The 24,066-nt window shown below is 42.5% G+C and overlaps 1 protein-coding gene across 1 annotated transcript in view; it reads right to left on the bottom strand.

Annotated features, from left to right (window-relative positions):
- LOC124600483 (hexokinase-1-like) overlaps nt 1–24,066 on the bottom strand; it is a 284,884-nt gene that overhangs the window by 151,330 nt on the left and 109,488 nt on the right. The window contains exon 2 of the mRNA XM_047136165.1: nt 6,220–6,305. Within this exon, the coding sequence (XP_046992121.1) occupies nt 6,220–6,300 (81 nt within the window). The 5' untranslated portion in view covers nt 6,301–6,305. The remainder of the gene's footprint in view (nt 1–6,219; nt 6,306–24,066) is intronic.

Raw genomic sequence — 24,066 nt, 5'->3', positions numbered from 1 at the left:
ATTGGCATCACGAGGCTGAAAGTAAGTTGTTCCAGTCCTATCAATGAAAAAATCCCCGGAAGAACCGGGAGTTAAACCCAGATCCTCTGCATGATAGTCAAAAGCGCTGACCACTCAGGTACTCATTTTTTTCACTTTTTCTGCCAAACTGAAAGAAATTGTGAACGTAGTTGTTTCCTTATTTCTAATTACGTCTATAAATTTCAGGTACCTGATTCTTTAGAAATAATGCTTCTTACGCTGACGGAAAAAATCCCAAAACCAAGAAGGAGATCTGCATCGGAAAGTTGACGTGCATTCACATTTTGCACCAGTTACATAATAGTGGCGTTAGTAGCGCCACTATAAGGGAGAAAATCAGGTTTGCTTTAAATAGCACGCTGCAACGGTCGTGAGCGTTAGTTACTTTTGAGACTGGACATAGTGAGATGATTTTAGTCAAGAATACGAAGACGCCATTATCAACAACTTACTGAGCTAGAACGAGGTCGTGTAATAGGGCTACGAGAAACTGGATACTGCGGAAAGACTCGGTACGAATGTAGCCACTGTAGGTAATTTCTGGCAGCGGTGGTCACGGGAAGGTACAGTCACAAGAAGTCCGGACGACCACTCGCCACTACCGAGAAGCAAGTGTTGGCCGTATGGCTGTTGTGCATCGTATCGCGCCTGCAGCAGCGGTTGGAGCAGCATTTGACAACACAGTGACAGAACGAACTGTTACAAATCGGTTACGTCAAGGACAGCTCCGAGCCAGACGCCCTATAGTGTGCATTCCACTGATGCCAAATCACGGTCGTTTGCGACTTCAGTGGTGTCAAGTGAGAGCTCATTGAAGGCCGGAGTGGAGGTATGTTGTGTTTTCTGGTGGAAGCCATTTCAAATGGTTCAAATGGCTCTGAGCACTATGGGACTCAACTTCTGAGGTCATTAGTGCCCTAGAACTTAGAACTAGTTAAACCTAACTAACCTAAGGACATCACACATACATCCATGCCCGAGGCAGGATTCGAACCCGCTACCGTAGCGGTCTCGCGGTTCCAGACTGCAGCGCTAGAACCGCACGGCCACGGAAGCCAGTTCTCGCCCGATGCCAATGATGACCGTACTAGGAGGAGGGCGGATCAACGCCTGCTACCACCCTGTCTGAGTGCTGGATACACTGGACCTACATCTGGAATTATGGTCTGGGGTGTGTGACAGCAGTAGTACTCTCGTAGTTACCCCACACACCAGCCGGTCGAAGTGGACGAGTGGTTCTAGGCGCTTCAGTCTGGAACCGCGCAATCGCTACGGTCGCAGGTTCGAATCCTGCCTCGGGCATGGATGTGTGTGATGTCCTTAGGTTACTTAGGTTTAAGTAGTTCTAAGTTCTAGGGGACTGATGACCTCAGAAGTTAAGTCCCATAGTGCTCAGAGCCATTTGAACCATTTAAACCCGTACACCAAGACTGCAAAATTGTACGTCAGTTGGGTGATTCGACCTGTTGTGCCGTCATTCATGAACAGCATTCCCGGGATGTTTTAAGCAGGATAATACTCGCCCACATACCACTGTTGTGACCCAACATGTTCGGTAGTGTGTCGACATGTTCCGTGGCATGTTCGATCAACGGATCTCTCTCCAACTGAGCAAATATGAGACATCATCTCACGACAACTCCAGCGTCATCCCCAACCAACATTAACCATCTCTGTACTGACCGACCAAGTGCAATAGGCGTGGAACTCATTCCACAAACTGATATATGGCTTTTCTATGACACAATGCATGCACGTTTTCATGCTTGCGTTCAACTTTCTGGCGGTCACAACGGTTATTAATGTACCAGCACTTCACATTTACAAAGACTTTTCTCTCGCTAGACAAATGTAGTCTCGAAACTTCATTACTCTACATTAATTATTTTTGGTGTTAGGATTTTTTTCCATCAGTGTATTTTATTGGAATTTAAGTCACGGGAAAAGGAGGAGTAGGAGAAACCAATTGGCTTTCAATGCTCTGTTTGATAAAACAATTTCCTTTATAAAACAATACAATTTTTTCCTAAACTTCAGATCTCTTGGATTAACGTCCTCTACATTGAATATTTTTAGGATAATACTTGTGTCTCAAACCTGAAGAGTATTTAAAATCAACCTCCTTAATATATTATTAAATTAGTTCATATTTTTATCTCCTCTATTGTTAGAATCTGCTACTATAGTTTGAGTTTTATTTCAGTGCCAGGTTAATCTTGACGGACAAGAAACAACGTCTTTTTTCATACTCGTCCTGCACGCTAAAGATAATAATTTTTTCCTAAAATATGTAAATATTCTACTAGAAGGCAACATTCTGAACGTATCCTGGTATTAGGTTTATTTTAATGACAAGGAATTGCAAAGGCACAGAGCTAGCGCACTGTCCCGATTTTAACCAGCTCATCAATCAGTTCACCACTATCAATGTCTAGTGAACTGAACAAAGCACAGACATGTCAATATTTGCCAACAGATTACACTGTTAACCACGCAAATCTACAATAATACTATGAAACTGTGACCGCTTCGAAGGTTTGATTCCGCCCATGTGTTTCGTATTTGGTAGCACTGAATCAGCTATACTTCTTTACTCATGGTCATCGTTGTAACATGTAGAGGTACTCTGATGGTACATACGTTCGTGCCTACTAATCCCAAGACAGTATTCATTTCATTTTTAAGACTCCAAACTTCCCTCAAAAGGTGTCTTTCATGACTCGAGACTTCTCGTAAGCTGTGCGGTATTAAGGTGTGAATCCGCATGCTGAGCTGTAATCATCTCGTAACTGCTTCTGCTGTGTCAGAGAATTTAGCCGATAAGAGCTACAGTATCTGCGGAAAAGTTTGAGGTCCTTTCAAGGTACTTTTTCGATAGATGTAGAAGAACGAGATCGTTACTTGCGTCGTTTTCGCGGAACACAAATTCAGTTGCTAAATAGTCGTACAACCTGTCACGACAAAAGATTTATTCTTCGACAACGTAAAAAGAAGCTATATTTCATTAACAAGAGCATTTTAACGTTCTGTAAGCTCTTCTCGCATGTAAATACAACCCACAGCGCGTTCATACAACCATGTGAAAGTGTCAAAAAATACTTCTTTGGGATGTTGTTCAACTAGCGCGTCGCACTAGCTTGATCGCCGGTTATGGCGTCAAGTTGTGGATCTTCACGTGAATTTACCCACTTTACATTTTTTGGTAGGTTCATGCTGATAACACGAAGTTTCATCACCAGCGATGATTTTTTGCAGAAAAAAGTTGTCCGCGGTTTACATTTCAAATCAAGTCGCGGGAGCTGTCAACTCGTCGTTTTTGTTCGAGAATCAAGATGTGATGTGCGGGACATAATTTGCACATTTTTTTCGCTTCTTCCAAACATTCTTGAGAATGTCTAACACTTGATTTAGGGATGTTGTTGCACTGCGATTCTGACACAACAACACTTGACACATTGTGGCCGCACGCCCAGTACTTAATACTGCCTGCTCACAGTTGTCCGGCCGTATGCACATTTGTTGTTTAAAGCAGCCACCGTCGTTGCTGCACTAAAGTCATTTGCACGCCAAGAATAAACTGAATCTCTGAACGTTTTGGGCGGGCGGTGTGTCCTGCGAACTCAACCATTTTCCTTCAGGGACGACCCTAGAAAAAGCCAGAAGAAGCCTTCCTGTTCTTTGTTGGTACTACAGTCCTGTTTCAGCAGAAGTGATGAATGCTCCCACAGCTCAATGTGGTTAGATTACACGGCAAGCCGGAAACACGAAGTCAGACAGACGTTTCACACATCACGACCAACATGTATCTCCTGGTTCGACGCACAAATGATCTAACGGACGTTCTGGACAGCTATCTGCTGTTGTTTACTGACGATGCTGTGGAGTGAGGGAAGGTGTCGAAGTTGAGCGACTGTAGGAGGACACAAGATGAATTAGACAAAATTTCTAGTTGGCGTGAGGAATGTCAGTTAGCTCTGAACGTAGAAAAAAGTATGTTAATGCGAATGAGTAGGAAAACAAAACCCGTAATGTTCGGATACATTAGTAATGTCCTGCTTTACACAGTTACGTCGTTTAACTATCTGGGCATAACGATACAAAACTATATGAAATGGAAAGCATGTGACGATTGTGGTAGAGACGGTAAATAGTCGACTTCGGTTTACTGGGAGAGTTTTGGAAAAGCGTAATTTATTTGTAAAGGAGACCGCATACAGGACGTTAGTGCGACCTGTTCTTGAGTAACGCTCGAGTGTTCAGGATCCGTACTAGGTCAGATTAAAGGAAGACACAGAAGTTCAAGCGGTAGGCTGCTAGATTTATTACCGGTAGGCTCGAAGAACATGCAAGTGTTACGGAGGTGCTTCAGGAACTCAAATGGAAATCCCTGGAGGGAAGGTGATGTTCTTTTCGAGGAATACTACTGAGAAAATATAGAGGACCTACATTTGACCCTGACTGCAGAACATTTCTACTAGCCCCAACACACATTTCGCGTGATGGGCCACGAGGATAATATACGAGAAATTAGGGCTCACAACGACCATGTAGACAGTCATTTCTCTCTCGCTCTAACTACGAGTAGAACAAGAAAGGTAATGGCTAGTGGTGGTACAGGACATCCTCCGCCACGCACCGTGTGGCTTGTGGAATATTTATATAGGTGTAGATGTAGATGTAGACAGCAATTTCTGACGCCGGCCTCTTTGCTTAGCCATTTTAAAGCTTTCTATTGGCTGCTTAAATCGTATAATGGAGTCGGCCAATCAAGTCCAGGCAGATTGGCTCGAGCTTCCCCAGATGAGCGAAGCAGACCTATCTACAGGGATTGGACAAAAATAACGAAACCCCAGAAACACAACACATTACCATGCTCAATACGGTGTAGGACAACTGTAGGCATTCAAAATAGCTTCCAGTCTTTTCGGAATGCTACTGTATGATTTTTAGTGGAACCTTGTATAGTTCTTTCTGCAAAATACTGGCAAGTTTAGGTAGCGATGATGGAGGGGGGGTATCAATCGGGAACCCTTCTCTCCAAATCAGACCACAAAGACTCAATAGTATTGCGACCTTGTGGATGTGGTAGCCAGTGGAAACGTGACAATTCATCCTCGTGCACAAAAACTGTCGTCTTGGAACACAGAATAACCACTGAGGAACAAACTTTTTAAGCAGGATGGATCTGATTAGGTCACATATTTCTTGGCAGGAATGTGACCGCGTACAGTAGCCATAGGGCCCACGGGGTATGGCTGTCCAACATCCTGTCATGTTTACTCGTCGGATATAAGTTAGACCAGAAATTGGAAACAGTATGAAACAAGACTCATCCTACCAGATGAATTCCTTCCTTTGCTCCAAAGTGAGAGTCTTGTTGCTTTGGCATCAAGTTTTCCAGTAACGGGTATTTACATCACTGATGAGTGGTTTTGGAATTCCAATTAGCCCTATAATTCACAGTTTATGAAGCTCCGTTCGTGTTGTTGTGGTGATGACAGAGTTCGCAAGTGCGACATTCAGTCCTGCAGTGACTTTTGCGGCTGCCGTCCTCTTATTTTTCGTCACAGTCCTCTTCAGTGATCGTCTGTCACGATCATTCAACACACACTTTCGTCTCCATTGTGACTTGGCGAATGATGTCTTTCCGCTGTTCCTGCATGCGATATGAATGTTCGATATGGTGCTTCTTAAAACACCTAAGACTTCGACTACACTGATTACTGAAGCACCAAAAATTCGCCCAGATTCCAATTCACCTAGCTTCGACATAATGTACCCCCAACTACATAGGAAACTATTCTGACCTCGACTGACGCTTACAACGCAGTGATGACATTCCACAGGTGCCGCTCGTAGTCAAATACAACAGCGCAATCTGCAGGCTGAACTAGCATCATGCATTTGTCGTGGTGTTTCTATATTTTTCTCCAACCCCTGTACATCTATGCACGTCAAGTCACATTATGTTATATGGCAGTTGGTACTTCGTGTGTAACTACCAATCGCTCCCTTCTTCCCTTCCGTGCTCACATTGCTGTTCGTTCAATGCGGCCGAATATCTTAGGAGTTTGTTCTTTGGCTGGACAGGACGCATAGGACAGCATTTTTGTGAGTGTAATGGTTCGTGTGTGGACCTAAATAATACACACTAGCAGATTGAAATATTTCTCCAGGAGCTGAGGAGCGAGTATGTACCTGCTGCTGCCGGCGGTTGTCGCTGAGTTCCAGCGGCGCCACGTGCATGGCCGCCTCCACGCTGTTGTTGCTCTCGCACATGGTTTCTGAAACAACAAAATACGTAATGTATTTTACGCGTTTATCATAAAGTGTCCACTTACAGGACTCTCGCTTGGCAGTGCCGTACTTTGAATGTGTTACATATTAAGAAAGAATTAAGATTACGGACATGCATCTCAGATACATAAACCATATGGATTGAAAGTTTGTTTGCACTCAGTACGTTTTTGCTTTACTAAGTTTGATCTCTGTGCATGATTAATGTACTGTGTCACACAATATACAAATCACATAGTCGATAATGTCCTTGAGGCTGTTCGCGGATAGAGCTATTGCATACAGAGAAGACTCAATGCTAGGAAATTGTACCCAAAATTCAGGGAGACCTGCAGAAGATGGACGCTTGGTTCAGGAACTGGTAGCTAACCCCCCAAAAAATGTAACGTATTGTTCATAAATAGACGGAAAGACAAGTTATTGAATTATTACAATCAATGTTGGCAGCCACACCCATTAAATGTTTGGGAGTATGCTCATTATGCTATTTAAACGAAAGCGATCACATACAAGTAATCGTTGGAAAACCGGACGCCTGACAGATTTATTGGAAAATTCCTCAGGAAGTGTAATCCACCCATGAAGAAGGTAGCTTACAAAACCCTCAATCGATCCATACTCGAATTTTCCCCGTTATACGGTACGGGACACTTACCACATAGGATTGACAGACGAAATAGAGAATATCCAAAGAAGGGCAGCCTGTTTCGTCACAGGTTAGTTTAGTAGGCACGAAGGCGTCACGGAGATGCTTTTCTAAGTCCAGTTCAGACGCTCCAGTAGAATCATTGTTCGTCAAAATGTGGTTTATTGTTAGGATTCCAAAAGCATACGTTCTTAAAAGAGCCGACCAATGCATTGCAATCTCGAACGTATATATGGTGAAAAGATCGTGACGGTATATGCAAAATTACATATCCCAGGTCACACGGAGGCTTATCAATCATCGTTCTTCCCGCGTACAATTTTCGAGTGGGGTAGGAAAAGGGGTAAGCGATAGTGGCACAGAAAGTATCATCTACCGTATATCATCAGGTGGCATTCGGAGTAGGGATATAGAGGTACACTATCTGATCGAAAGTACCCAGGCACCTATTAGTGGACATTAATATGGAGTGTGTCCACCCTGCGCCTTCATGACGGTTTGGACTCTGCAGGGGACGCATTTAACAAGGTGTCTGAATGTCTGTGGAGGAATGACAGACCATTCTTCCTCAAGAGTCGAAACCAGGGAAGTTAGTGATGTTGGGAGCTGGAATCTGGAGTGAAGTGGACATACTAACTCATCCCAAAGGTGTTCCATTAGGTTCAGGTCAGGGCGCTGGGCAAGCCAGTCCATTTTGGGATTGTTATTGCCCACAGGCCACAGCCTCAAGACGCTGCTTTTATAGGTACAAAGGTACAAACACTCATCGTCTCCAGCTCTCCAGCTGTTCCTCTGTGCGTAATACATAAATCTTAAAATGTATTCATGTTCTTCTGAATTTTGCGTTCTCTTAAGCGCAATAAGTGGACCACACTCCGATCACGAAAAACACTTCCACACTGTAACACAACTTCTTCCGTAATTCACTGTCGGGACTAACGAGGACGGCAGGTAGGTTTTCCAGGCAGTAACCGATCTGAAACCCTTCTATCGGATGCCACAGTGCTAAGCGTGATTCATCACTCCAGATCATTCGTTTCCAGTTATCTACTGTCCAGTGGCGTCGCCCTTTACAGTAACTCAAGCGTCGCTTTGCGCACAGTACAGAAATAAGTGCCTCATGAGGACCTGCTCGAGCATTGTACGCCTTGTATGCCATTCTTTCCAATTCCCTGCACATAATCACTGTGCTAGCTGGACTGCTTGGTAGCACTTCGGAACTCACGAGTTATTTTTTTTTTATTTTTTTTTTTTTTTTTTACAACCACACTCCGCAGTCCTTGACGGTTCGCATCCGTCAGTTTATGAGGTCTGTCTGGTGTTGATTTAGCTGTGTGCGTTCCTTCGCGTTTCCACTTTGCTATCACATCATCAACAGTCGACTTGTGCAGCTTTAGAAAGTTTGAAATGTCCCCAATGTATTTGCTTCTCATGTGACATGCAATCCTTAGTCCACGTTCGAAGTCACTGAGCTCCACTGACCATTCCGTGCTGCTGTCACTGCTTCTCTACTGATAGCGCAATACTCCTAACCTCCTTATACACTGCCGAGCCCGCCTCTTTGTCAGTTTTACATTACATAGGGGTGCCCAGATACTTTCGACCACATAGTGCAGATGTAATCTTTGGCGCAAATTTTACTGTGTTTGTACCTCATTGGGGACGCGAGACGCATTAACCCCAGTGGGTAGGGAAAATTTGTTTAGGTTAAGGTAAGACGAAGGCGATCTTCAACAGTAGGTCTGCAACATGTGCAGTGTGTGACCGACTTGAGTAGTCATCTGTTACGCATGACGTCACTGGTAAAACCGGCACACCTGGGCGTGAAAGCTAATGTGACCGCAGGGCGTCCCCCCACGTAGATAAGCCGAGTCGATCGGATCGCAGAGTAAGCCGCCTGTGGCGAGGCCGGTCCCGGGGTACGGTGTCCGTGGAGATCTGGACCGAGGGCGCCGCGTACCACTGCTCCAGGCGGTACGCGTTGTTTGGGGGCCGCTCTGCCTGTCAGAGACTGAAATCTCTCAGGGACATTTCAAGTCGGCATCGTCCCGTCGTCATCGATCTTGCAACAGTATAGTGCTTAGGATGCTCGTCACCAGGGGGTTAGAGGCTACGGGTCATTAGACAGGAGTGACAACCACATTTAATCGTTAAGAGGAGGCGTTACCTGCCCGGCTCTCATAACGCAGTCGAAGGAAATGTACATTGCTGTCAGAAACGAGAATAGCTTCCAATCTAGAAATGGGTTAAGTATTGACGGCCTGGGAAACAAAAAAGAGAAAAAAAAACGAGAGTTGGATTGCTGAAGAAGTTTCTGCGACTTGGAATATTAGATTTAAACTCGTAAACGGAATGAATTAGGAGCTATTGCAAACTGCTAAGTTGGACGTAGCCTTTATCCTTGCAACAGAAAGAAGCTTAAGACTGACCAGTGCATGAAAAGTTATATAATACACTACTGGCCAATAAAATTGCTACATCACGAAGATGACGTGCTACATACGCCAAATTTAACCGACAGGAAGAAGATGCTGTGATATACAAATGATTAGCTTTTCAGAGCATTCACACAAGATTGCCGGCGGTGGCGACACCTACAACGTGCTGACATGAGGGACATTTCCAACCGATTTCTCATACACAAACAGCAATTGTAGCCTATCGCGATTATTTATCGTATCGCGACAATGCTGCCCGCGTTGGTCGAGATCCAATGACTGTTAGCAGAATATGGAATCGGTGGGTTCAGGAGGGTAATACCGAACGCCTTGCTAGATCCCAACGGCCCCGTATCACTAGCAGTCGAGATGACAGGCATCTTATCCGCATGGCTGTAACGGATCGTGAAGCCTCGTCTCGATCCCTGAGTCAACAGACGGGGACGTTTGCAAGACAACAACGATCTGCACGAACAGTGTAGGGGGACGAAATTGAAGCGTCACCCATCCACCAGTGTCAGCCCAGTTTGCAGGTGAATATAAGTTTAATTTAGTTTTGTTTATGTATTTTTCTTAATATTTGTAATAGCTGTGAATTATCTAAAAGTTTTGTATTTTTTTATGTTTCATGTACGGAGAGGGCGGCGCAACGAACGGAGACAGCATCTTCGCTGCCGCGACCAGAGAGGAAATTGCTGGCCACTATACGTCGCGGGTCGACAGCCAAAGATCAACAGAAGATCCTGGAACCGAGTTGTTGCGTCGTGCTTCTAAAAATTAAAATGAATTTTTTTTACTCTTTTTGTACAACAATGACGTCATAGAGAGCTTAATCTTATTGAAAAGTCAGTCCTAGTTTGTCAACGGTCAAGTTCACATCTGTATGTGTAGGAAGCTAATAAAATAGTGGATGCTACTAAAGTTGAAACACGTGTTCTGAGGATTTATTTATTAAGAATTATGTGAACGGATTAATAATATATTTGACAAGATTATTGAATTCTGACAGCGTTCATCGAAACTTTGAATCTCAAAGGTTTATTCAATGTGTGTTTCTGATATCGATTAAATCAAGATAACGTGTGTCAATATAATTTCTGAGGAGAAACAAACGAAATGTAAATCGAAAAAAAGTTTACGAAAACCAATTGGCCCAAGTGATGTAATTCTTTGCATACGAATCAACTGATGTTTTACAGTTTCGTTCAAGAACCATTCTATGACAATTTAAAAAGAATATAAATCGTTTTGAAGTGGGTTGTAACTGACGTAGGTGACGAAGTCTGCACATGGTCATATATCAAACGAAAATCGGTTATAAAAAACTTACGTCGTTACACTACAACAGTTCGACGACGTTTGCAGCAGCATGGACTATCAGCTCGGAGACCATTGCTGCGGTTACCCTTGACGCTGCATCACAGACAGGAGCGCCTCCGATGGTGTACTCAACGACGAACCTGGCTGCACGAACCGCAAAACGTCATTTTTTCGGATGAATCCAGGTTCTGTTTACAGCATCATTATGGTCGCATCCGTGTTTGGCGACATCGCGGTGAACGCACATTTGAAGCGTGTATTCGTCATCGCCATACTGACGTATCACCCGGCGTGATGGTATGGGGTGCCATTAGTTACACGTCTCGGTCACCTCTTGTTCGCATTGACGGCACTTTGAACAGTGGACGTTACATTTCAGATGTGTAACGACCCGTGGCTCTACCCTTCCTTCGATCCCTGCGAAACCCTACATTTCAGCAGGATAATGCACGACCCCATGTTGCAGGTCCTGTACGGGCCTTTCTGGATACAGGAAATGCTCGACTGCTGCCCTAGCCAGCACATTCTCCAGATCTCTCAACAACTGAAAACGTCTGGTCAATGGTGGCCGAGCAACTGGCTCGTCACAATACGCCAGTCACTACTCTTGATAAACTGTGGTATCGTGTTGAAACTGCATGGGCAGCTATACCTGTACACACCATTCAAGCTCTGTTTGACTCAATGCCTAGGCGTATCAAGGCCATTATTACAGCCAGAGGTGGTTGTTCTAGGTACTGATTTCTCAGGATCTATGCACCCAAATTGCGTGAAAATGTAATCACATGTCAGTTCTAGTATAATATATTTGTCCAATGAATACCTGTTTATCATCTGAATTTCTTCTTGATGTAGCAATTTTAATGGCCATTAGTGTATTCAATAGTGGAATGGCCAAGCAACAGAGAGCAGCAAGGGTGTAGCAATTATAATAAAAAGAAGTCAAAAAGAAAGAATTAAGAGCTACGAATATATCTCAGGCAGAATTATGTTGGTACGTTTGAAATCTCTCAGAAGAATGCTTACCTTAATCTGTGTCTATGCCCCAGAGGAGGATAAAGCAGAAGAATCGGAACAAATTTATGAAGTATTATAAAAGTGCTTAACAGGTTTGGAAATACTGGTGAGATTGTCATAGCCGGAGAGTTTAATGTGTTAATAGGCAACAGATGAAGCCCTGATTGCATTAGTTCTTTTGGAGAAAGCGTAATCAACAATAATGGACAGACGCTAACAGATTTTGTAAGTTTTAACGAACTAAAGGTATGGATACGTTGTTTAAGAGAGAAGATATACACAGATTTGTGTTGTAAGAGGTTTTAAGTCAGGATTGATTCCGTCATTGCAAATGACGAAATAGGTCAGATTACCGATCTTAGAATATACAGATGATACGATATAGGCTCAGATTTTTATTTTCAGATGTGTAAGGTTGATATGTACGCTAGTAGGAAGAGCATTTTTCGTATTACTTCTTAAATGTTTTTCCTTAAACAACTTTGTTAAAAAAAAGTTTCAGGCATTGTAAGTTTAATAATTTGTGTTGTTGACAATGTTGTTTAAAATACCAAGTTTACTTGATTGACCACAGAAAACCTGAGGAGGTGCAGAGGACGCTGTTATCCTCCTGTTTCGCCTTTGTTTTCCCCCCCTCTCCCAGTTACCTCTTCTTTCCAATATCCATATACAATAAAACAGATCGATATTCTAATTCTAGTCTTTTTATCAGGTTATGATAGAATGTACATTTATTGAATCATAAAATGACAATATGTTCAAAGCGCCTTACTACATTTATTTACATATCTGTACGATGGTTTTTAATGGATCTGAAGATAGCCAATACTTGCCGGAATCGGTAATGCGAATATTTTTCATACATCTAAGCGATCGTGACGTAATAAATTATTATACAAGCATTACAAAGGTCGCATACTACCAATTGGCAGTATGTCAGTTTTTAGAAATCATTATTGTCATTTCATTTCACTGAATCCACAGTGTACCTACACAAAGCCTCTGCATATCCCTTTTCAAATTTTGCGGTTTCCCCATCATTTTCAAACTTTTGACATTCCACGCTCCGTGTCGTAGGACGTTACCCACTTTGTGGTAAAATGGAAATGTCGTGTGGCTAGGGCCTCCCGTCGGGTAGACCGTTCGCCTGGTGCAGGTCTTTCGATTTGACGCCACTTCGGCGACCTGCGCGTCGAGGAGGATGAAATGATGATGATTAGGACAACACAAGACCCAGTCCCTGAGCGGAGAAAATTTCCGACCCAGCCGGGAATCGAACCCGGGCCCTTAGGATTGACAGTCTGTCACGCTGACCACTCAGCTACCGGGGCGGACACTTTGTGGTTATTCGGCCTCATTCTCAGATATGGATAAACGCATAGGCCCGCAGTCTCTCACTAATATTCCGTGTTTTATTTGCTGGATTTAAGATCAAGAAATTCAATTCTGCAACACCACAACTATCGTACATTGGTTGTTAGGTTAGATCAAACTAGCTATGTTGCAGTACAGTACCTAGTTATCACGTTTTACAAAACTGTCAGCGCACCCTACTGTTTTCATTCCTTAACTGAGACGGATAAGAAGATCTCTGAGCAACTTCCGATAATACAGATATTGGTGGTCATAATCTGAAACACATCTGTTGGTATAGCCAAACTTTCGACCATAGATACGAGTAGACTGGCCTTGCTGTGCAGAAGCTATAGGGCTGGTGTGGCTCCAACATAAACCACGCGACTGTTGGCAAAACATGGCGGGATTTCAAATCAGCGGTCTGCCATCCTATGTTTGTATCGTATTTTCCCCACATTTCTCAATCGACTGCCAAACGCTTCCAACAAAAATTACTTATTTATTTGTGAAACATTATGCCAGAACTGCATTTGACCTGGATTTGTTCACAGTACCATTTATAAAGTCTAACAAATCGAAAGCCACTCTGGTGGGCAGCGGGTCGAAATTACTATAAACTATCAATTAAAGTAAAATGGCGTTAGAATTCTTTTAAACAGTAAGAGTGGGCTCGTGTCAAAACTTTAAACATTGGATTCGCCGCGTTTTGAGCTCTAGTCACTTATAAAAGAAAATGGGATATGGGAATTATGTCAACTATAGGTGCCAAAATTGTCGACTTTAGGAGAAGGTCCATTTTAGAGTACCAATTTTAGGTACAATTCAAAGGTTCAGTTCCCACTATTTTTACAAAATTTTAAACTATCAGTTTAAAAAAAGTGATATTTTAGATGAAAGGTGAGACTTTGAAGTTTCAGAAAATACTTTTAAAGCTTAGGTTTAAAAATGACAAACACTGTAAATATAAATTATAAATATACATTGTACATAATAACTAACCTATCAAAACACTTCTCCGCGAAGTGCTTCGAGCAAAGGCGCTTATGTGCAGATGGCTTAAAGTTTTTCCGTTTCAGGGTCTGTATCGAAAGCTGCCTTCGGCTTTCATCCTTAGGAAACCTTTGAGTAGGAACGAGAAACAATTATACTTACTTCTGTAGCCGAATTATCGCAGATAATTTCCAAAATGTAATATGAGTCTGACTTTACAGGCATCACTTTCAACACGTTAATTTACGTGATACTCTATTTCAAGTGTAAAAAAGATATAAAAGTCACTTCAGCAGATATCAATAAACGCATCTGCACTATCATAGAAACACTTACACGTGAAATGTAATGCCATTTCCCCCGACAAAACGCTGAGTACAGCCATAAGCGCAAACGAAACAACCATGTTTTGCCATCATTCACGTGACTTCAGCCCAGAGATGTAGCCGGCCGGTGTGGCCGTGCGGCCCTAGGCGCTTCAGTTTGGAACCGCGTGACCGGTCGCAGGTTCGAATCCTGCCTCGGGCATGGATGTGTGTAATGTCCTCATGTTAATTAGGTTTAAGTAGTTCTAAGTTCTAGGGGACTGATGACCTCAGATGTTAAGTCCCATAGCGCTCAGAGCCATTTGAACCATTTTGAACCCAGAGATGTTGGAGCCACGAAAATGACGTCAGGGCCAGTCTATTATATTTATGGTCGAAGAGCCAAACACACAACGCGCTAGCATGCGAGACAGGAAGGTGAATCATACACAAAGAAGTTTGGGTGGTGGGTTAGAGATTTTTAGTCTGGTGTATCAGCTAGCCTGTGTATGAGTTTTAGGCGGTTTTCTACTCTGACTTGGGCTGATACCCTATCTTCGCCTTAGAAAATAGGATACCGAAACAGTTGAAATACGACAACGCACCGAACAAAATTTAACTATTCACAAACAGATGGCGACATGACTTCCTTCCCCTTGTTAGCAGGTTACAGAGACAACAGGAACGGATTAGTGGCAAAAAAAAATAATTAAATGCAATAAATATGTCAAATCATGAAAACGTACAACAGGATAACCACTTTTGACATATGTCCGTTCTCTAAGCTTGCTAGTAGCACACTGGACTCGCATTCGGGAGGAGGACGGTTCAATCCCGTCTCCAGCCATCCTGATTTAGGTTTTCCGTGATTTCCCTAAATCGTTTCAGGCAAATGCCGGGATGGTTCCTTTGAAAGGGCACGGCCGATTTCCTTCCCAATCCTTCCCTACCCCGAGCTTGCGTTCCGTCTCTAATGACCTCGTTGTCGACGGGACGTTAAACACTAACCACCAACACCTAAGCTTGCTAGTGGCATTGCTTTACGCATCTCAGCAATACCTCGTAGATGCAGAGGCAACCTTAAAGGAAATTTTATTGTCTACTAAAACGTTCAGATGTAACGTGCGAACGCGCGATCAAATCTCCGGAAAGCTGAGACGAGGAGCGGAAGTGTGCGTCACGCTCGCATCGTGTTTCGGTGGAGACCAGAAAACAGAGGTCTTGTGGATGTACTGCAAGAAAAATCGAAAATTCACAGTTTAGTTTCACCCAGTTTTTAAGTGATAGACTTATTTATTTATCACATTGTATCGGCAACTGAAGGACAGTGAATATAAATTCTTTAATTACTTCAGAATGTCTACAAAGTAATTTGACGACTTGGTCCGTGCCATGCAAGGGGACATTATAGTAAAATCAAAATGTGTGTGAAATCTTATGGGACTTAACTGCTAAGGTCATCAGTCCGTAATCTTACACACTACTTAACCTAAATTATCCTAAGCACAAACACACACACCCATGCCCGAGGGAGGACTCGAACCTCCACCGGGATCAGCCGCACAGTCCATGACTGCAGCGCCTAAGACCGCTAGGCTAATCCCGCACGGCGACATTATAGTAGGCCAGAATGCCATCTTATATTGGATTTCCCCAAACGAAAAACTTATAATACTTTAAGATAGGTATTTATTTAGTTTTATCAGTGCCGACATTTTATAGCTAAACAATTGTAACACTCGGAAAATAATTGAAGTTGTGAACCATCGGTGGAGACAGCTGAAGGAGAACTTGGTGCTAAAGGCCGCGAGGTAGTTGTGTAAGCATAACCAGAAGAATATTGTTCTTGTGCAGGCAGGTGTATTCTGGCAAATAGTGTGATGCTGAAGTTGATTGAGAGCTGATGTTTGCGCGTGCTTTGGTGCTGCGCTATTCCATTCTACACTACTGGCCATTAAAATTGCTACACCAAGGAGAAATGCAGATGATAAACGGGTATTCATTAGACAAATATATTATACTATAACTGACATGTGATTACATTTTCACGCAATTTGGGAGCATAGAGCCTGAGAAATCAGTACCCAGAACAACCACCTCTGGCCGTAATAACGGCCTTGATACGCCTGGGCATTGAGTCAAACAGAGCTTGGATGGCGTGTACAGGTACAGCTGCCCATGCAGCTTCAACACGATACCACAGTTCATCAAGAGTAGTGACTGGCGAATTGTGACGAACCAGTTGCTCGGCCACCATTGACCAGACGTTTCCAATTCATGAGAGATCTGGAAAATGTGATGGCCAGGGCAGCAGTCGAACACTTTCGGTATCCAGAAAGGCCCGTACAGGACGTGCAACATGCGCTCGTGCATTATCCTGCTGAAATGTAGGATTTCGCAGGGATCGAATGAAGGGTAGAGCCACGGGTCGTAACACATCTGAAATGTAACGTCCATTGTTCAAAGTGCCTTCAATGCGAACAAGAGGTGACCGAGACGTGTAACCATACCATCACGCCGGGCTATACGCCAGTATGGCGATGACGAATACACGCTTCCAATGTGCGTTCACCGCGATGTCGCCAAACACGGATGCGACCATCATGATGCTGTAAACAGGACCTGGATTCATCCGAAAAAATGACGTTTTGCGGTTCGTGCAGCCAGGTTCGTCGTTTAGTACACCATCGCAGGCGCTCCTGTCTGTGATGCTGCGTCAAGGGTAACCGCAGCCATGGTCTCCGAGCTGATAGTCCATGCTGCTGCAAACGTTGTCGAACTGTTCGTGCAGATGGTTGTTGTCTTGCAAACGTCCCCATCTGTTGACTCATGGATCGAGACGTGGCTGCACGATCCGTTACAGCCACGTGGATAAGATGCCTGTCATCTCGACTGCTAGTAATACGAGGCCGTTGGGATCCAGCACGGCGTTCCACATCACACTCCAGAACCCACCGTTTCCATATTCTGCTAACAGTCATTGGATCTCGACCAACGCGAGCAGCAATGTCGCGATACGATAAACCGCAATCGCTATAGGCTACAATCCGACCTTTATCAAAGTCGGAATCGTGATGGTACGCATTTCTCCTCCTTACACGAGGCATCACAACAACGTTTCACCAGGCAACGCCGGTCAAATGAGAAATGGGTTGGAAACTTTGCTCATGTCAGCACGTTGTAGGTGTCGCCACCGGCGCCAGCCTTGTGTGAATGCTCTGAAAAGCTAATAATTTGCATATCACCGCATCTTCTTCCTGTCGGTTAAATTTCGCGTCTGTAGAACGTCATCTTCGTAGAGTAGCAATTTTAATGGCCAGTAGTGTATAATTATGTCTATTTTAACTCTGAGGCGGCTATGTTCAGGAATTTTCTTTATTTCGTTCTCCAAAGGTAACCATCTGTTACATCATATTTGTTCTTTGTTAATTCTGTGACTTCAAAATCTCTCTGTTTTAGACTCACCTCTAAAACTTTAATGAGTTTGTCATCACTGGCACTGGGTTTGAATTTATTTGTTGGCTGGAAATGTGGTGGTATCAGTGGATTATCATTAGTCTTCGCACGGTTACTTCCTCCTGCTTCAGCTTCGTTTGTGTCAGTGTTCAAACTGATGTGTCTTTCTTTAGCTGGTACGCCAGACTTCAGAAACAAGAGTCTGTTGAACTGAATTTAACTGTTACTGTACGCACTAGACCCAGATTTTCTTGTCTTCGTCGCTCTAATGAAGTTCATGTTTTTCTATTTTGCTTATATCAGAGCTCCTGTAAAGAGTAAATAGTAAACTATATTATTCATGTCAGAAATGTTGCAAGCGCACGTTGAATGGCGGAGCTACACTATTCATCTAAAATTGGAAAAATCAACTGTATCTGGGATAAACCTTTTATTATGCAAAGTTAGCAGAATAAATTACAAGACATTCTGATGCCAACACCATATGAAGAAAAATGGATTGAAATATCTCAAGGATTTGAACAATACGCAAAGTTTCCTAATTAGATCGGAGCTCTCGACAGTAATTTATTTCCTGTAGTGCTGTTAGCCCTATTTGATTCTGACTATTTCTTTATCTCGGTAGATACTGGCGCTTGTGGGAAAGACAGCGACTCAGGAATTTTCGCGGATTCCTTCCTGTATCAGAAGATCACTGAAAAATCTTTATATATACCAAAACCAAGACCTTTATCGGAAAAACACGATATGACACAGCCTTACGTGATTTTAGTAGGTGAAACATTTGGGCTGGTGGATAATTTAATGAGACCCAACGGCGGAAAGCAGCTGACTTATGAAATTGTCGGCTAACTTGAGCACGTAGGTATGTTGAGTGTACTTTTGGTACAATGTATAATAAGTGGAGAATACTACATCACCAATTAGATGTCAGTGTGGATTGCGCAGGCCACATTGTAAAACCAATTACAGGGCTTCACAACTACGCTCAAATGAGAAATGGATTGAAACACGAAGACATCTTAGAGGGATATATCACAAGTATTAATGATACCCAAAACGGACGATTCACACCATCGGCAGATAACGTTCGGGCTAAATTTACCAACTACTTTGTCAATGAAGGTAAACTTGAACATGCAGATAGTAAGATATGAACAAAAGTGTACTCGACAGCAGAAAAGGTTTTCTTACCTACATTCAACTTCTATCCCAGAGTACCATTATTCTCACAGAAGATAAAAACCAGTTCTTCCTCCTCGCCATCTCAAAATTTTATTTTTGTATGATTCCGACGCTATATATCAATTTGCTGGCCTTTTTTCCACATCCTCAATCGCTAGGTCGACGTCAGTATTGTTGCCTTCGGTTTCAATCATCAATCACTTTTCGCACCGCCCAACAAACAAAACTAAAAGAAAGACACAGAAAATACGCCTGGCTAGGACGGGAACGTGCGGTCAACTGAACAGCGTACGGGCGCCACCAGTCTTTCTGAAAGACGCACGTCAAAGAGCATTTGTCTGCGTCTAGAAACTTTTTGCGTGATCTTTTGAAGGTTGAATGTTGCGTGTCTAAATGCCCAATTCGAGAACGCGCGTCAGATTCCGTCATATCAACGTAGCCATAAGTGCAGTGGGTGGGCGTGTGTTAGTATGTGGAAAGGACTGCCTGCATGGTGAACCGTTTTTTGGGTCTCGTGTTGTCGTTTTCAGTTCTCTTCATTCTGGCTGTGACATTATGTTAAACACTTACACTGCAGAGTTACGTATGACGTACTCCAATCCATAGTGAAAATATATTTCATCGAAACTCGAATTAACGTTTCAGTGAGTGAAAAAATTAAAATTTCATTAACGACACGATTGCGAGAATCGGATACTGTGATAATAGTAGCGATAAAGCCACGATGCTGAAATTTAATGTATTACTGACATTAATATAGAACCCACAGATTATTACGATTTTATAAACTAAACTATCCAATCTCAGGTCCTAGTATTTTATACTGTCTTAGTAATTTATTGTTGATCTGACAATCGCCGTTTCTTCCTGATCTGAGTTTCTTTACATTCGAGTCCTGACTATAACAATTGTTCGGGCAGAGGTACTGGAAAGAATGAATCGCTTGTATCACCCCCAATACCATTCTAAGGAAATGTAACTCTGAAACATAGTAACCACAATATATTTTAATTTAAGTGTATCTTTTATAATACAGTAATCCAAAACGTTGTAATGTGAAGACCGGATAGGGTTACTGGGTACATCGACAAGAAGCATTCATAAAGGACTACAAGATTCTGAACATTTATGAATTGCCCGGCCCAACAGCACTTTTGGTCAGCTTCAATCTCGATGCCAAATGGTTGGAATTGTAGAATGACAACGCTACCTACTATCTACATGAGCTACCAGGCCCATCAGTCGTTTTGAACTCTCTCGTCATATATCGAAAAGGTGAAACAGCACGGGGACACGGTATTTGTCCAGAAAATCTTTACATGTGGGAAAAACGTCCAACGTCAAACTGTGACAGTGTAGCCCAAAGATAATCTATCCTCCACTTTGTCGCAAGATATGAGTGGAGATCATACCTTGGTGAACCAACGGAAGTCTGTTTCCCAACGCCATTGTGCCTTGAGTGGACGACTGCAACTAATCATGGGATATAAAATCTATATTTTAGGTACGCTTTTTTCTTTGAATATGTTGTAATAACCATACACTGGGGCCATTCACTAAATACATAAATTTCAGCCGCTTTTCCTTAAGTTCATCGAGCCTGAGAGAAAGACGTTCCATACTTTCTTACTTCAGAAAAATCTGATTTTTTTGTATACTTATTTTGGTCTTTTGCTGAAAAGCATACAAAAGAATACAAGTGCAAATTTCCATATTACAACATTACACGATTATACACAGTTAAAAATTAACACATTCAACTCATCTGTACCTAATATTCTATTATGTATCAGTCTTTTAAGAAAATATGCTTAAAACTAGAAGAGACAAGTTATTAGAAAATTTCTCTCAAAAGTACTATATCTTAACTCCGTCATCCAAAGTTGTCAACAGATCTTCATTTTTACTAGAAAAATAAGAGATAATCATCGAGAATCGAAGACGGACCACAGCCTCAGTAAACGACGAAGTGAGTATGAACAATCGTAAACACGTTTCATAATAGCGCTGTACCAGAATGACGCAATATTTCCCAGCGGCTCACAAACGTCGCAGCCTCTCATTCTCTGAACACTGACCAACCGCCTCCTGAGTTTTCCCACACGGGTTGCATCACATCAGGTTTATTCCACTGCAACAAAATACTTATTCATGGTAAGAGAGAGGACTGGTTACCAGGAAACGAGCACTGGACAATGCGTCTAGCATCTAGTTGCAGGACCAGCTCAGTACATTCACTGGTTGAGGGAAGATAGCGCGTGCAGCGTCAAAAGGAAGCAGCGGCAGTGATAAAAGTAAAAGAATGTGCCTCGTGCAGTGCATAAAAACACGAGTAAAAGCAATTCGCAGTACATGGGCATTACAGCCGTTTATTAAGACTGTGATGCAACGCATGTTCCCTGTCGCTGCTTTAAGGCCACGTTCTCATTCAAAATGGTCGAAAATTCGATTTTATTTATTGCATTTTTTGAAATATGTATGCGTCTAGAATGTCGGAATGAAAATTTTTTCTAATCCCTGCGTTACAGAAGTTTCTACAGTTCATTGTTCGAAGCAGTGTCACGGCCGCCGTGGGACGATTTCAGTCGGAGACGCCTGGCTCAGGTAGAAAACTTGTCGTGCCGCGACATATTGGATTAGCCATTTTGAATTTTGAAATCTAACTTCAGATTTGCGTTTAGCGACATTAAAAATATGTAACAACATGTAGTTTTACGCGAATTGAACTAATAATACTTACAACAGCTTTCGCTACACTTTAAACAGGTTTTCCTCGCGAAACGATTTTTCAAAACTGTACAGGATGAAACAAAAACGGTTCAACCTATTAACATCTACCTTTCACCCCTGAGAAGTAAAACTTTTCTTAGGAGCTTTTACCTCTAGTATATGAAATTTGTTAATATTAACTTTTTTTTTGTAAAGCCAAAGGAGGAGTGAAAAAATCCACAAAAATTGAACTAAGAGTTAAAGTTCGCACCATATCGTTAAATTGAAGATTATTTCATTGTGGTTAAGTATACGCTACCATGAATTTAATGCAGTATCGACTGATGTTTCCATTTTTGATTTCAAGTAACTCCTGAGGGGCTACACTGCACGCAGTCTGCGTACTTCAAACTCGCAGGCTCTTGATCAAACCAAAAATGTGAACGAACTTAACACATTTTGGTTATATTAGAAAAGAGCAGTGCTATCACAACAAAATGTAGGGTACGTATAGTGAAGTAACTGGGTTAGTTGGGGCCCAGGTTAAACTTCAATTTCGTTCCCCGCCCCCCTCCCCCAAAGCCGAAACCTCCCCATTTTAATTTAATCTTCTTCGCTGATTTAACCTGTTTATTTGTTTATTGGCATCAACACGAATAGTGTGGCGGACTGGTTCTACTATATTCTTCATTGTTGCCAGATTTTCCCTCTGACGTGATAGGCTAATTGTCCCACATGTAAAATAAAACCGGAAATTCAAATATTGCCAGGAAATTAAAAAATCCCAACTGCACTAGAGGTTTCCCCCCCACCTTAGGATGCATCGGCTTTGTGACACGCTTCTCAGACGAATCAGAGGTTGCATCCACGTCAGGAGTGCAACGTCAATACGGATGAATGGGCTCATACTGCCTAATTCTTTGTAAAATTGACTCGATTCTGTAATCTCTGAATTACCATTACATACCATCTCAACCCGTAAAGTTTACTTTCATTTCCTCCTTCCCTTTTGGATGTGTCACTTTTTTGTTACGCAGTGTATTTAAATTCGTAAATCGTATCATTATTTGTAGATTGTGAATCAAATTAATTATCATGCGTTGTGTGAGTCAAAATCTCTTGAAAACACAGCCAGTATGTTGATAAACGACGGTTCACAAAAAGAGCCGGGACGGTATCTTTAGTACAATCGCCTGGGATCCAGCTATCTCTTACTATACCGGTCGTATCGGAAAGGATTAAGATTGTCTTATGATTCCGCTCTTGCTTATCAGTTACTTGTGCCTTTTTCACATTCCTTTACTTTAAAGGTCACTTGCCATGTCACGAATGCGGGACGTACACACTTTAAAAATGAAATAAATGATTGGTGACGATTAACGTGATGCTTTTGTACGCAGCAAACCACTAATACCCAGTTTAATTTTCATGTAGGCCACCAAGGGCAATGTCGCATTCGCTAACTGCAAAGGAAAGCTACGGTAAACATTCCGAATATCTCATCTTCCAGATTTCCTTAATGCTTACAGAGGGTAATTCACGTTACACTTTTTACTAAAACAGCAATATGTTTCTTGTAAGGAAATACTAAATTAGGTACTGAGTGAATTCCAGTCATCCACCGTGGCTCGCAGGTAATAACGTGATTCGGTAGCAAATTTTCTGAAACTTGCTTTCGGGAAGTGTACCGCGTTTCTACAGTGTGTCTCTGCTAAGAAGTGTCAGGCGCATTTTCTTTGATGTTTCGGCAAATATCTGCATTTTTATTTTTTGCAACTTGTAGCTAGAGGCAGTCCAAGCTCATCATGCCTTCCATGCGACGTCCAGCGTTGATGGAAACGCCGGTTTCTTTCCCGTTACAAACAAAATTATTTTTAAACTGGAATTTTACGTGCGCATTCGAAAGAGCAGTCCCAAATTAGTCCAGGGCGGTATTAGTTTTATCGATGTGTATTAACATCGACAGTAAAACACGAATAATAACCAGGACTACTCAGCGACGACAGCTCCCTGGCCCGCCATGACTGCTGTCGCCATTCAGAACCACTGTTCAGTTGCTACCAGGGTAGTGATTATTCTCCGTGTCTTCCTGTTCCCATTAATACATATCGATGAAAGGAATAATCCGCTAAACTAATATGGGACCGCTCTGTAAAATGGACACGTAAATTTCCGATTTAAAAATGATTTTGTTTGTAATGGGAAACAAACCGGTCGACGCTGAGTATCGCATGAAAGAAGTGATCAGCATGACTTGTTTGAGGTGATCCCGGCTACACGACGCAAAAATGAAACTGCAAATGCCTTCCGAAACACCAGCGAAAAT

Source organism: Schistocerca americana, chromosome 1 (genome assembly GCF_021461395.2).
Source record: "Schistocerca americana isolate TAMUIC-IGC-003095 chromosome 1, iqSchAmer2.1, whole genome shotgun sequence".
NCBI lineage: Eukaryota > Metazoa > Arthropoda > Insecta > Orthoptera > Acrididae > Schistocerca > Schistocerca americana.
The sequence above is the reverse complement of the archived record's forward strand: the minus strand, read 5'-3'. Positions and strand labels throughout refer to the sequence as shown.